General features: G+C 42.7%; 2 protein-coding genes across 3 annotated transcripts in view; both read right to left on the minus strand.

The window, feature by feature from the left end:
- snrka (SNF related kinase a) overlaps positions 1-13,397 on the minus strand; it is a 141,254-nt gene that overhangs the window by 95,563 nt on the left and 32,294 nt on the right. For both annotated transcript variants that reach the window (XM_051935643.1, XM_051935642.1), the window contains exon 2: positions 1,987-2,700. In XM_051935643.1, the coding sequence (XP_051791603.1) occupies positions 1,987-2,575 (589 nt within the window). In that variant the 5' untranslated portion in view covers positions 2,576-2,700. The remainder of the gene's footprint in view (positions 1-1,986; positions 2,701-13,397) is intronic.
- On the minus strand, positions 7,336-9,137 carry LOC127530033 (E3 SUMO-protein ligase ZBED1-like). Its single transcript, XM_051935668.1, has 2 exons — positions 8,192-9,137; positions 7,336-7,975 (listed from the first exon to the last, which is right to left on the minus strand). The coding sequence occupies exons 1-2, from the start codon at positions 8,982-8,984 to the stop codon at positions 7,722-7,724; spliced, it is 1,047 nt and encodes a 348-aa protein (XP_051791628.1). The 5' UTR covers positions 8,985-9,137; the 3' UTR covers positions 7,336-7,721.

The raw sequence follows: 13,397 nt of genomic DNA on the forward strand, positions 1-13,397 counted from the left end.
AGTTTTCTCTGTTATTCAATGTTTTTACATTTAGTTTACTATTGCAATGTGCATTCTTTGGTATAATTAACTATATTTGTGCTTAAAAATCTTTAAAAAAATATATTTACATACAGTTTGTACGGTCTGGAACGGATTAATTGTATTTACATAAAATCCTATGAGGGAAATTACTTCGGGTCACGACCAAATCGGGTTGCGACCAGAGTTTTGGAACAAATTACAGTTGTGACCCGAGGTTCCACTGTACTTGGAATCGACGCGTCCGAGCCACAGATCCGCGAGGGACCTCTTTTAGACTGGTGAATATAGCGAGTACGCCGAGTAATTCCAAGCGACTGGCAAAAACTGTAAGTCAGTGAGACCAATCATGGATGACAGTCAAGATTTTTAAGTTCCAATGGACAATATATGAGCTGCATTGCCAAAAATGGTAGAAATGACAACACACAGCACAACTCTAAACCAGAGACAGAACAGGCTAAGAATATCCAGACAGCGGTGGACACCGCCAAGAGCGAACAGAGTGCCACACAACACCATGATAACTCCAGCTACACATGTTAGCCAACCCAAATCTGGCTGCATAACCAGCTAGAAAAGGAAAAGCACAGCGGGCAGGGCTGCACATTCGCAGTTCAGACTGGCGACTGCAAAACGAAGCAAGAGTAGATTCATACTCACTGCAAAGGCAGTAACAGGAGAGGAGGAAGAGAGCTCGCGCAGGACTGAAGAAGGTGTGATCGAGGCAATTGCCAGTGGCATTCATAAATAAAATTTGAAAAGAGCAGTCAAATCAGAAGATAAAAGGTGGAAAAGTCCGACGGGACAAAACAAAACAAATGCAATGACAACGGTGAGAACGCGCACAGCGTACTCTCAACCAGAAGTGATCCTGTAATGTAAAGCATTCTAAACCAAGTTTATGGCTGCAAAGCAAAAAAATGTGAATATTTCGAAGGGGGGGATTCTTTTCTATACCCACTGTAAGTGCGTATGATTGTGGTTTCTGTGAAGGACTGGTCCTCAGTCCAGTGTTGAACTTGATACCTGACCAGTGCCCAATCCAAAATTTGGGACCATGTGACGATGCGCGTTCGGCTCCATGCTCCCATCTGCTGTTAGGGAGCCCTTGAACCCTACACTGTCGATAGTTATAAACGAGATGTGATAAGCAGTGAGGCAACAAGCGTCTCACCTGCTTCTCCCGATTGAGCCCTGCAGCAGGTGATACGCTCTCTCTGCAGCTGACCTTTCTCTCAATCACTCCGGTCTGGAGGCCTCCCGATCCTACCTTCGGTATCACTCTCATCCCAGACCAGGACTTAGTTTCTCTCCAATGGCCACGACTCCCACGCTGGAGATTATAAGCCTAAATCTACCGACTCCCGCTGTCTTCCACGGCGAGTCACCTTCCTCGCTAGTCACTCCCGCTCTTCTCCAAATGCTCAGCGGGAGCGACTACAATCAACTGCCCTAGGTGTTAGCTACACACCTCGCTAGGGCCCACAGTCCATCTGCACTCGAGCATGCTCTCGCTCGTTCGCCTTCGCGCTCTCTCTCTCTCACACCGGCTTTCTCCTCCCTTCCTTCCAGCAACCTCCGTCTCTTACTCTTTCCGCTCTTCTTTCTTTTTCCATTTTCTTTTTCCTTCCTCCTTAACCATCTTGGGCTTCTCTTTGTAATGGACGTGGCAGCTGTGGCAATCAACAGCACCCGGGAACAACTACGCTGCGGACTGTCCCTCACCGGTGCACTTAGGTGAGAAACACCCGCAGCACAAATCCACCCGGGAACTGCTCAGCCACACTACCATGCCCCCTCGCTATGCCGCGAGCGCGGTGGTTATCTATTTAAAAGTAGCTTTAGCTAAGAGAGCTGTGGACCCACAACACCGCAGACCAATGGAGCTTCTCTTTAAAAATGCCAACGCGACATCAGACATATTAGAGACAGCGAGGACACAGAAATGATTCAAGCACTTACCAACCGCGGGAGCATCATACTCGTCCCCAAGCAGGATTTCAGGAGCAGAATATGCCAGAGAGCCACAGCTGGTGGTCAGCTTTTTTCCAGGTTGGAACTTATTACTGAAACCAAAATCAGTCAGTTTGACCAGCCCCTGCTTCTCAAAGAAAACCACATTTTCCGGTTTGAGGTCCCTGTGTACCACGTGGAGCCGGTGGCAGTAAGAGATAGCATGAACAATCTGGGCAAAATACTTCTTGGCCACCTCCTCGCTTAGGCCTTCCTCATGCTTCATGATGTAGTCAAACATGTCCCCACCATCGCCCAGCTCAAGAATCAGATACAGCTTGGTCTGAGTGTCAATGACCTCATAGAGGCGCACAATGTTAGGGTGCTGCACCAGCTTCATGCACCGTACCTCCTGGAACAGGTGCCCCGTGGCCACAGAGTCCAATTTGGTCTTGTCGATGACTTTCACCGCCACCTTCTCCCCGGTGAAGACGTGACGGGCCAGCTTGACCACAGCAAAGTGGCCCCGGCCCAGTGTTTTATCAAGGTCATAGAGTCCGGCGATCTTCCCATCGTATCCCCTTTTGAAACCTGCCATGCCCTTTGCCACGAGTCACAGTCAGACAACAAGTCCGAGGAAACGTCTGTGGCTGCTGATCACGTCTCTCACTTCAGAGCATATCCAGACAATAAGTGGCCCATGCCGTCAGTGTTCAGGCACCCCTAAAAAGGGACAAAAAAAAAAGGGAATAAAATTAGAGATTTGAGAGGAAGTCATTCTGACGCCACCGCACAACAGAGGACCTGAAGGAGAAAATAAACTATCAGGAGCAGACGGGACTTTAGTCAATTCAGTTCTCGTAGTTCAGCTATTTTAACGTCGATCTTCCAACTCCTTACTGCTCGACATTCTGTTTCAGTACCCAAAAGTGAAAGCTGAGTACACCAGTATGTGCGAGTAATACAGGGTGAACCAAAAAGAACTACCACATGTCAAAGGTTCGTTCTACAAAAATGCTACAAGATAAAATAAATTTCATTACGACACAAGAAAGAGGATACAAAATAGATTTTTGTCACTGTGTTTTAAAATGATCTCTTCAAGGTGGTGGTCATCATTAGCGATACACTCTTCAAGATGATTTCTGAACGTTCGCACGACTCGTACGGCCATTTCAAGGAGAATAGCGGCGATTTCATTGGCAAATAGTGTCCTTGAGGGCTTCAAGGTTTCGAGGTCAGTGTGTGTATACCTTCGACTTGAAAAGAAATCACACGGAGCGAGATCACAACTTACAATTAAAATTGCAACTGAACACCAGCAAAACCAAGATGCTGGTGGTGGATTTTAGGAGGACCAGGCCCCTCATGGACCCTGTGATCATCAGAGGTGACTGTGTGCAGAGGGTGCAGACCTATAAATACCTGGGAGTGCAGCTGGATGATAAATTGGACTGGACTGCCAATACTGATGCTCTGTGCAAGAGAGGACAGAGCTAACTATACTTCCTTAGAAGGCTGGCGTCCTTCAACATCTGCAATAAGATGCTGCAGATGTTCTACGAGACGGTTGTGGCGAGCGCCCTCTTCTACACGGTGGTGTGCTGGGGAGGCAGCATAAAGAAGAGGGACACCTCACACCTGGACAAACTGGTGAGGAAGGCAGGCTCTATTGTAGGCACAGAGCTGGACAGTTTGACATCTGTGGCAGAGCGACGGGTGCTGAGCAGACTCCTGTCAATCATGGAGAATCTACTGCATCCACTGAACAGGATCATCTCCAGACAGAGGAGCAGCTTCAGCGACAGACTGCTGTCACCGTCCTGCTCCACTGACAGACTGAGGAGATCGTTCCTCCCCCAAACTATACGACTCTTCAATTCCACCCGGGGAGGTAAACGTTAATATTATACAAAGTTATTGTCTGTTATACCTGCATTGTTATCACTCTTTAATTTAATATTGTCTTTATCAGTATGCTGCTGCTGGAGTATGTGAATTTCCCCTTGGGATTAACAGAGTATCTATCTATCGATCAGGCGAACACAGAGGCCACCCGACATTGCCACTCAGGGAGATCAGCTTCCCCGGAAACTTCTCCCCCAAACCTTGTATGGATCTCGGCGCCGTATGAACTGTTGCTCCATCCTGTTTAAACCAGGCATCCACCACATCCATTTCTTCCAGTTCTTTAGCATTTCAATGTAACTTTCTGATCTCCCCCTCCTCAAAAAAGTAAGGGCCTACAATGGCAAATTCTGCCACGGCACACCAAACTGTAACACATGTCCTCACTGTGCAGGGGTCTCTGATGAAGTTCAGTTGCTTTCAGCCCAGTAGCGAAAGTTTTGCTTATTTACACGACCATTCAAATGGAAATGTGCCTCGTCGCTGCACATGACGATGGCATCTCAATGAACGGTTTACAGAATGTCCTCATAACTATCTATGGCTCTCCCAGTTCTGTTTGTTATTCCAGCCAAATCTAAAATACAGTGGGACGAAACTGCTTTTCTTAAAACTATAGAATGTGCAAAAAAGGGAAACACACCAAAAAATAAACCACAAAAATTAAATAAAAACAATACAAAGACAGCGTCAAGTTCACAAAGTCCAACCAAGACCGGAGTTAAAACTGTAAAATAATTAAAATCGATGGGGCAGCAAGAAAAATAACCAGAGAAACTTGTGAGCAACACTGCTTACCTGCTGATCCCACATGATGATGAGTGAAAAAAATAAATCTATATTACGCCATTTTCTAACCTGTTTAATCCAGACCAGGGACGCGGCAAGGTGCCGGGGCCTATCTCAGCCAGCATAGGGCACAAGACAGGAACAAACCCTGGATGGGGCGCCAGTCTATCGCAGGGTGAACATCCACACACAGACCCCAAAGAGCCACTAGGGTGTTGCCAAGCCACCCAACCTGCATGTCTTCGGACGGTGGGAGGAAACCCATGCAGACACGGGGAGAACATGCAAACCCCACGCAGGGAGGACCCGAGGCGCAAACCCAGGTCTCCTTACTGCAAGGCCTTAAGTATACATTAGAAGACAGTAAAACAATACAAACAGAAATAACTATTTACAATCCCAGACAAGACATTAACCCAAATAAAAATGTATATTAACACCCAACGATTAATACAAACAAATACAGAATAATGAAAAAAATTAAAAAAAAAAGCAAAAGTCCGACAACAACAAACTGTTTTAAACAGTTTTAGTCTTAATAAACATCTAGATTGGGGGTATCCACCGATTGTTGCTGCACCCACCACATGATGGACCACCTGGACTTGGACCCGAGTGCACGTAGGAACAAAGAAAAAAATGGGTAAATGAATGGAAGAAATTACGAAGGAGAAGATCAACAAATACAAGGCAAGAACACGAGTATTACTGAGCACCCACTGACGTAGGTTCAGACTGGGAGGTTGTGACTCACTAATAGCCTAGGAAGCAATACCAGGATATGAGGAGCAGAGCGGTGCAAAGGAGATTATTTAGGTCGATTTTCAGAAAGCTTTTATTGTGGGCCTTCTGGCAGGGCCAGACATTGGATCTGTATGTTGAAAGATTCTTTAATATATCTTAAGTATAAAATTATTGTGTGCGTTGTGACTGATTTGGCTGATTGGTATGGCTTTGAGGTCACACTCTTCCCACAATGCAATTCCCAGCGCTGAACTGGGTCCAACCTTGAAGCCAATGTAGACACGTAGATCAACCCAAGTTTTTCGATCCACTTTGTCCAAACCGGTGCCATAGTAGGTGAGAAACGTTGTCAGAAGAACTGGCTGGAAGTGAAGTTGGAGTTATGGAGTTGGCTATTTAAGTCACAAAACTTTGATCCTTAGACCTTAGTGCCAGTGTCATTTGGTTTAAGATCAATTCTTATACAAGAATGTTGACACCTGCACCAGGCTGGCCGAAAGATATATAGATAAAGTAATGGAGAGACAGTGAGTGCCAGTGCAGCTCCAGGGTGTGCATGTATGAGCCTACAGAACAGTCAACGGGTCAGCATCTGTTTATTAGGAGACACTTGAGGACCTCTGCTCCTTTTCACCTGCCACTCGGGTCTGCCGAAGAACGGCATCTGGAAATGTCACCTCTGGGTGGCAGCAAATCTCAATCCAAATTCCTTTCGTGTGTAGCGCCAAGCTGGTGGCTGTCTACTTCTAATCAAGAACCTGACTCCCTCGATGTGTTTAAGAAACGTTTAAAGACCCTTTCGTTCCATGAATTTCTATATAACTGATATCGGCTGAAGTTTTTGTAACCAACCTGCTGACATTTCATTCTCAGCTCTTTACTTGTGATGATGAATTTTGTAACTTCGTCTTGTAACCCCTGTTCGAAACAGTCCTCCGACTGATGTTTACTCGATTATATGGACCGCTTTTGGAAGTCACTTTGGACAAAAGTGTTCTGCAATGCAAAAAATTTAAACATCAATGTGTTATGCGCAGATTAAGAGTTTTGAGCAGGGCTGTTTTATTAATCTCATTCTCACAGATACAGATGACTCCAGTAGAAAATGTAGAGAGAGAAGTGCTGCTTAGATTAAAAAGGCTTAATTAAATTAAATTAATTAAAATTAAAAAAGTCACCTGGACCAGATAACATTTATCTTCAAATGCTTTAAGACGTGATAAATGCTTGACCAAAATTTATCAAAATTCTCTGCACACTGGGGAAATTCTTAAAGATCGGAAGCTAGCAAATGTCACCCAATGTATATGCTCACATATAAGTCGGGTCTTGAAACCTGAAAAATCAATCATAAAATCAGACCCCGACTTGTATGCCCGTTCAAAAATGCGACACTTAATTTTTTTTCTTTTTTACATCTTGCTTCCTCCAATCTTGCATCAGTTTCTCAGACGCAATGAATTTTGTTGCAGCAGCATGGTTACCAATTTCTTTCGCTACTTCAACGCCATTTAATTTAAAACCAGCTTCATATTTTCTTCTGATTGAACGCTCCATCATAGGGATGCTTTTATGATAAAGGTGTATGAGGGTGCAAGATACAAAAAACACAAAACAGTGCAAACGTTGCTTCAGAATAGTTTGGGTATTACCGTGTGGTCATGTAGGCACAATACATAGAAAAAACATGGCACTGTGCACTAGGGCTGGGCGATTTGGCCTAAAATCAAAATCTCGATTAATTGAACATTTTAACTCGATTACGATTAATGAACGATTATTTTATTTATTTATTTATTTATTTGCCCTCATAGTTCACTGACAAGTTTTGTACAGTAAATATGCTCACATATTACAAGTGAGAAATTTTTGAATGAAGGGTGCATTACTTGATTTTAAAATAATTGAAGGAAACACACTATCTACTCTCTGTGATTATTTATTGAACATCAATGTTGAACAACTGAAATTAAAGCACACATTGCCTAAAACGAACAGTCACTTTGTTCTTATAAAAAAAATAAAAATAAATAACTTGCACTTTTGGAAACAAAATTAATTATTTTCAATGTTTTTCTTATTAAAAGTAGAAAATAAGCAGTATCTCTTCTAAATAAAATAACTCTTATATATCCTGTAAATAATATTTTAAACTGCATTTCTTGCATCTTCTGTAAACAAATATTTTAATGTGCAATGTATCAATGTAAACAACAGATTGTTGTAATGAAAATAGAACTCTCTAAACACTGTTGCATGAGGTGATCTTAGCGATCTTGTCATGTCACTATATGAAGATGAATTTACTCTAAGTTCTTACTAAGAAACACAAGCATGTTAACCTTTTCAGGTTTCAGGCAGGACCTGAGGCATGTAACAATGTTTTCGCCCGAACTGAAAACCCGCTCTGATGGGGAGCTAGTAGCTGGTATGCAGAGATACTTTTTTGCCACCTTACTTAGAGTGGGAAAGTGTACATGATGCTTCCTCCACCAGTCCAGTGGATTTGCCTCACTATCCAGCATGGGGGACACCAAATAGCTGCTCATCTCTGCTTCTAGCGATTGCTGAAGTGACAGAGTGGGTGTAGCTGAACTTGCTGAAGGTGTTGCCTCACTCCCTTTAAAAAAGCTTCCTAATGACCTCTTTTGCTTTTATGCTATTATATTTAATTAAGCTGACGTGTACTTACCAATTGCAAGGTGTAGGCGGTGTCCAAAACACTGCTGCCGTAACCATCCATTAAGCGCAGCAGCTTTGACAACATTAGCACCGTTGTCTGTCGTAATGGCTGAAAGTTTTTCTTCCGCGAGGTCCCATCCAGAAAGCATATCTTTCAGACCTTGCGCAATCATATCTGCCGTGTGATCGGCTGGAAAATATGCCGTCTCAAGGCATCTCTGGCGCAGCTTCCAATCGTCGTCAATGTAGTGCAAAGTAAGGCTCAAGAATGGGTCCATCGTCCTACTTGACCAGAGATCAGATGTGGCTGCAAAGTGTTGAACATTTTTCAGTTTAGCAGCTACATTTTTACAACATGTCTTGTACATGTCTGGCAGCACAGTTTTAGAAAAATGTGATCGCGATGGCACAGTGTATCTTCTGTCTCGAGTTTTAACAAGGTGTTTAAACCCGCTTCGCTCCACTGTAGCCAAGGGAGTCATATCCTTTGCGATGTAATAACAAATAGCGTCAGTTATTTCTTTCCATCTTCTTGAACTCTTCTCATACTGTGTGGAATTTGTGAACGCTTGTGTTATCGACATCTGCTTTGCGGAGGCACTTGTTGCTGGGCGCTTGTCAGTCCCTTTTTGTTTTTTTTTTTGAGCCATGCACTGTTCATATTCAGTAACGTGATTGTGCTTCAAGTGTTGAAACAAATTGGTGGTGTTACCTTTGGGCGTCGAAACTGTTTTTCTACAGTGTCTACATCTGACTTCATTTTGTTCGATGTCATCCTTACTGAAGCCAAAATGTGTCCAAATGACGGAGACTGCGTTTTTCTTTGGTACAAGCTGCTCTTGTTGCTCAGTTGTGTCAGTGTTTAAGCTCTCCATGCTCGACATGTCGGCGGAATAACGTAACGGAGCGGGGTCACGTGACTCCACACGCGGTAGTGTTTTTAAAGGTAAAGTAATCGAAATAATCGACCTGGAAAAATTTGATCGATTATAGGTTCTGAATGTCGATTTCGATTACTTTTCAATTAATCGCCCAGCCCTACTGTGCGCCGTGGTTACTCCCTCAGGTGGGCGGGCATTAGCATATCGTAATCTCTTGGACCAACAGCGTGAGTTTTCCACATTCGACTTATATGACCGACATTATAAAATACCAGAAATTATAAGGTAAAATCAAGTCCCGACTTATCCGTGGGAGAACTTATCCATGAGTATATACAGTATTAAGAAAAAGATTGAGCATCGTGTGTCTAGATGAGTTTCAGTAATAACTGGGAATTCTGACAGCCATTGTCCATTATACCGTGTATTCTAAACAATCCACCCAAATAGAATAAATATTTGAAGGAATTTAAAAACTATTAACACAGTTTTATTTTAAAGAAAACAAATATGACCCATTTCATAGCCATGTCAGCCATGTTGACCAAGCAGCACAAAGCCGTCAGCAGCCACAACATCTCGCAGACGCAGGCCCTCAACACACAATTTGCTATTTTTTTTTTCCTTCCTTGATGGCACTTCACACATCTGCCTTTTCTCCGGAACACAGAATTTGGTTTGGCTGAGGAGGATAAAACACGGCGCAGATGGCTCAGCAGTTTCCCATCCAAAAGCGAAACCAGCGAAAACTTCTGCAAATGTCCAACACTCCCCATCTTTTGAACTTTTTAGTGGGTTTAATCGTCCTTTGCAAATCTGCCTGCTCCGCTGCCTCAATATGCTTTAAATATCACATGTTTGGAAACAATGCCAGAAAGATAATGCCATTATGATTCGATCTTTAATGTATCAGTCAATATTTTTATACTTTTTGTTTTACTGCACATGAATAGACAACTTGTCATCCACATTTTTCAATGACTTCTTGTACACGAGTCTCACCAAATGCCAGTCCTGATGCACATCTTCATTTATAAGAGATGAGGGTGTGTGTCATAATTTACAATTTCATAAATTAATAATTCCCAGCCAATCAGAAGGGTATTTTGTCTTCCTGCATAGACCAGGGGTGGGTAATGCCAGTCCTGGAGGGCTGCAGTGGCTGCAGGTTTTTGTTCCTACCCAGTTTCTTAATAAAAAGTCAATTATTGCTGATGAAGCTCTTATTGCTCAAGTGACATTTTGATGCTTCATTTTAGTGGTCTTGCTTGTAAAGGTTCCCCACCCTTAATTGCTTATTTCCATCTTAAACAGATGCATTTCCTGTTTTAAAGGTTGATAACTAGCAATAAGATGTAAATGACAAAGGAGCTAGCAGTTCTCCGTCTAGCTCAAGGGTGTCGAACTCCAGTCCTGGAGGGCCGCAGTGGCTGCAGGTTTTCATTCTAACCATCTTCTTCATTAGTGGCTTGTTTTTTCTGCTAATTAACTTCTTTTGCCTTAGTTTTAATTAACTTGACTCAGGCCCCTTAGTCGTCTCTTTTTCCTTAATTAACAGCCAAACAATAATGAGACACAAAACGAGGCGCCACATGAGCAGCTCCCCTGTGCTCATCACACAATATCTCAAAATAAAGAATGGTGATGGTCTCAGTAAGGGTGATCTCTCGGGTCACCAAAACATTTTGACAGTGTTCTTAGAAAAAACAGAAAAATCAACAGTTTTGGAAATGTCTGCTGTGGCAGTATGAGAGCAGCAACAAGCCATGGAATTAAATAATGAGTTTAATTAACAGCAAGAATCGGCTTCTCATTAAGAGATTGGTTGGAGTTTGAAATCCAATCTTAGCAGGTCATCAGTCGGCTCGTTTCACATCTCATTTCTGTTTGGCTGTCATTTAATGAAGAAAGGAATACATTCAGAGGACTGAAACCTTAAAAACTGGGCAATTAAAATGAAGGGAAAATGAGTTCATTAGCAGTGAAAACTGGTCACTGATTAAGAAAAGGGTCAGAATGAAAACCTGCAGCCACTGCGGCCATCCAGGCCTGGAGTTCGACACCCCTGCTCTAGTTTGTTTCCATTTACATCTGTGTGTGATCATCCTGCGCTGTTTGATTTAATAAAACACGTAACAGTAAATGTGAAAGGCTGAAGATTGTCCGTTTTAGGCTTCATACACATAATGAGTTCAGAGCAGGAATATCTGTGATTGATTGATTAATTGTAATCTGTGTGCCACATGGATACACAGCCAATAAGTGGGAGCCAGAATTCTGGCTGGGTTGTAGGGGATCAAATACCGTATCTTAATACATAATTCGCCAGTCTCCTCACTCGCTCACGTCTGTCCGAAGCCGAATGCGCAGTCGCCTTCTGCGCAGCTGCCCGAAAAACCTTACGAGATGAAAATTCAAAGAGAAAGGCGACTATGGCTGCGAAAATTCAAAGAGAAAGGCGACTTCGACCGACATCCAACCCCAACCACTCACTCACTCACGTCTGTCCGAAGCCGAATGCGCAGTCACCTTCTGCACAGCTGCCCGAAAAACCTTACGAGACCGACATTGCGACAGGCAGCAGATTTACGGGCGCGAAAATTCAAAGAGAAAGGCGACTTCGACCGACATCCAACCCCAACATCGCGGGAGGCGGCGGATTTATGGCCGCAAAAATTCAAAGAGAAAGGCGACTTTGATTAAAGCTCTAGAGGCCTGAAATGCGATTTCAACTACAGCTCAAGGCCTAATTACGCATTCATTCAATACACTTATATCAGGTTTGTGGTTCTTATGCTTATTATATATTATACTATTCCACTCATGCCCGTTTCATCTTACGTTGTCGAGATGGGCTCTTTGTCTAGTATACTCATGTATAAGTCGGGCCTTGAAACCCGAAACATCGATCATAAAATCAGACCCCGACTTATACGCCCGTTCAAAAATGCAACACTCAGACGCATTGCATTTTGTTGTAGCAGCGCAGTTTCCAATTTCTTTTGCTACTTCAACGAGTTTTAATTTAAAACAAGCTTCATATTTACTTCTGATCGAACGCTCCATCATAGATAAGGGATGCTCTTACGATAAAGATGTATGAGATGCACAAAATGGTGCAAACGTTGCTTCAGAATAGTTTGGGTATTACCATGTGATCAACTAGGCACGAGAGAGAGAGAGAGAGGGGGGGGGTGGTTAGGAGCACCTGCTGATTCAGCGCATTGCCATACCCACATAGAAAAAAAAGGCTGTGTGCTCCGTGGTTACTCTCTCAGGTGGGCGTTAGCATATCATAATCTCTTGGACCAATAGCGTGAGTTTTCCACATTCGACTTATATGAGCGACATTATAAAATACCAGAAATTACTGTATATTGTAAAAATCAAGTCCCGACTTATCCGCGTGTATATACGGTACTTATTTCTCTCAACGACATGCAAATCAATTTATAACTTTTTTGTCATGTGTTTTTTATGTATTTTTGGTTGATATTCTGTCTCTCTCCATTAAAATGAAACTACCATAAAAATTAGAGACTGTTCCTGTCTTTGCATGCAAACTTACAAATTCAGCAGTGGATCAAATAATTATTCCCGTCTCTGTATAAACTATTGAATTAGGGCTCTGAATACTTCTAGGAATGAGAGATTTCAAGTTTTGATTTTTATTGAATTTGCTTTCACTTTATCATTTTTGGGTTATTGATGGGCAAAAATGGCCAAGGTATCCATTTAAAATTAAATCTACAACACAATAAAGTGACCAGAAAAGTGAAGGCGTCTGAACATGTTCTGAATCGACAGTATAAGAGAGATGAGGGTGAGCATCAGAATTTAAAATATTAGTAATTCCCAACAATCAGAGGAGCACTGTCTTCTAGCACGTACTAAAGCTGGAGTCAGAGCGGCACCTTTTTTTTTTAAAAACTAGAATAAAAAACAACAAAAAAACAAAAAACAGAGTAGGAAAACCCAGCAATCCATGCCAGGGCATACCTGCCCAGACCATACCCCCTTCATGGCAATACACCTATTACACACATTTATTTTCATTTCAGCTGAGAACGTAAAAAATGCATAAAGGAAGGGAAAGTTCAGCCTCACTTGGCAGGACTGGGACTTGCTGGCAAAAGATGTAAAAAAAAAAAAAAAAATGCTTTACTAAAAATATTTTACTTGCGTTTACAGCAACGGGCTTCAGCTAGGAAAAACACAAGCAAGAGACGGCCATTCACTAAGCAGCTGTGCAAATGTCCCAGCATGCACTGCACTCTCATTCACAGCTGCCCACACACACTAAAAGAAGCTGCAGGTGCCAAAAATAACCCTGGCACTCAGACGAAAGCAATCAGAGGAGTTCACCGAAATTCTTCTGTCAGAAGTCTTTATTACGGCCTCCCACGACACCGTGAC

The sequence above is a fragment of the Erpetoichthys calabaricus genome, chromosome 13 (assembly GCF_900747795.2).
Source record: "Erpetoichthys calabaricus chromosome 13, fErpCal1.3, whole genome shotgun sequence".
NCBI lineage: Eukaryota > Metazoa > Chordata > Cladistia > Polypteriformes > Polypteridae > Erpetoichthys > Erpetoichthys calabaricus.

What these genes read in the sequence shown, in the direction of transcription:
- LOC127530033 (XM_051935668.1), bottom strand. Translation starts at nt 8,984, where the DNA reads ATGTCGAGCATGGAGAGCTTAAACACTGACACAACTGAGCAACAAGAG. An exon ending in AGCCATTACGACAGACAACG is followed by an intron (nt 7,976 to 8,191) that starts GTGCTAATGTTG and finishes AGCAATCGCTAG; the next exon opens with AAGCAGAGATGAGCAGCTAT.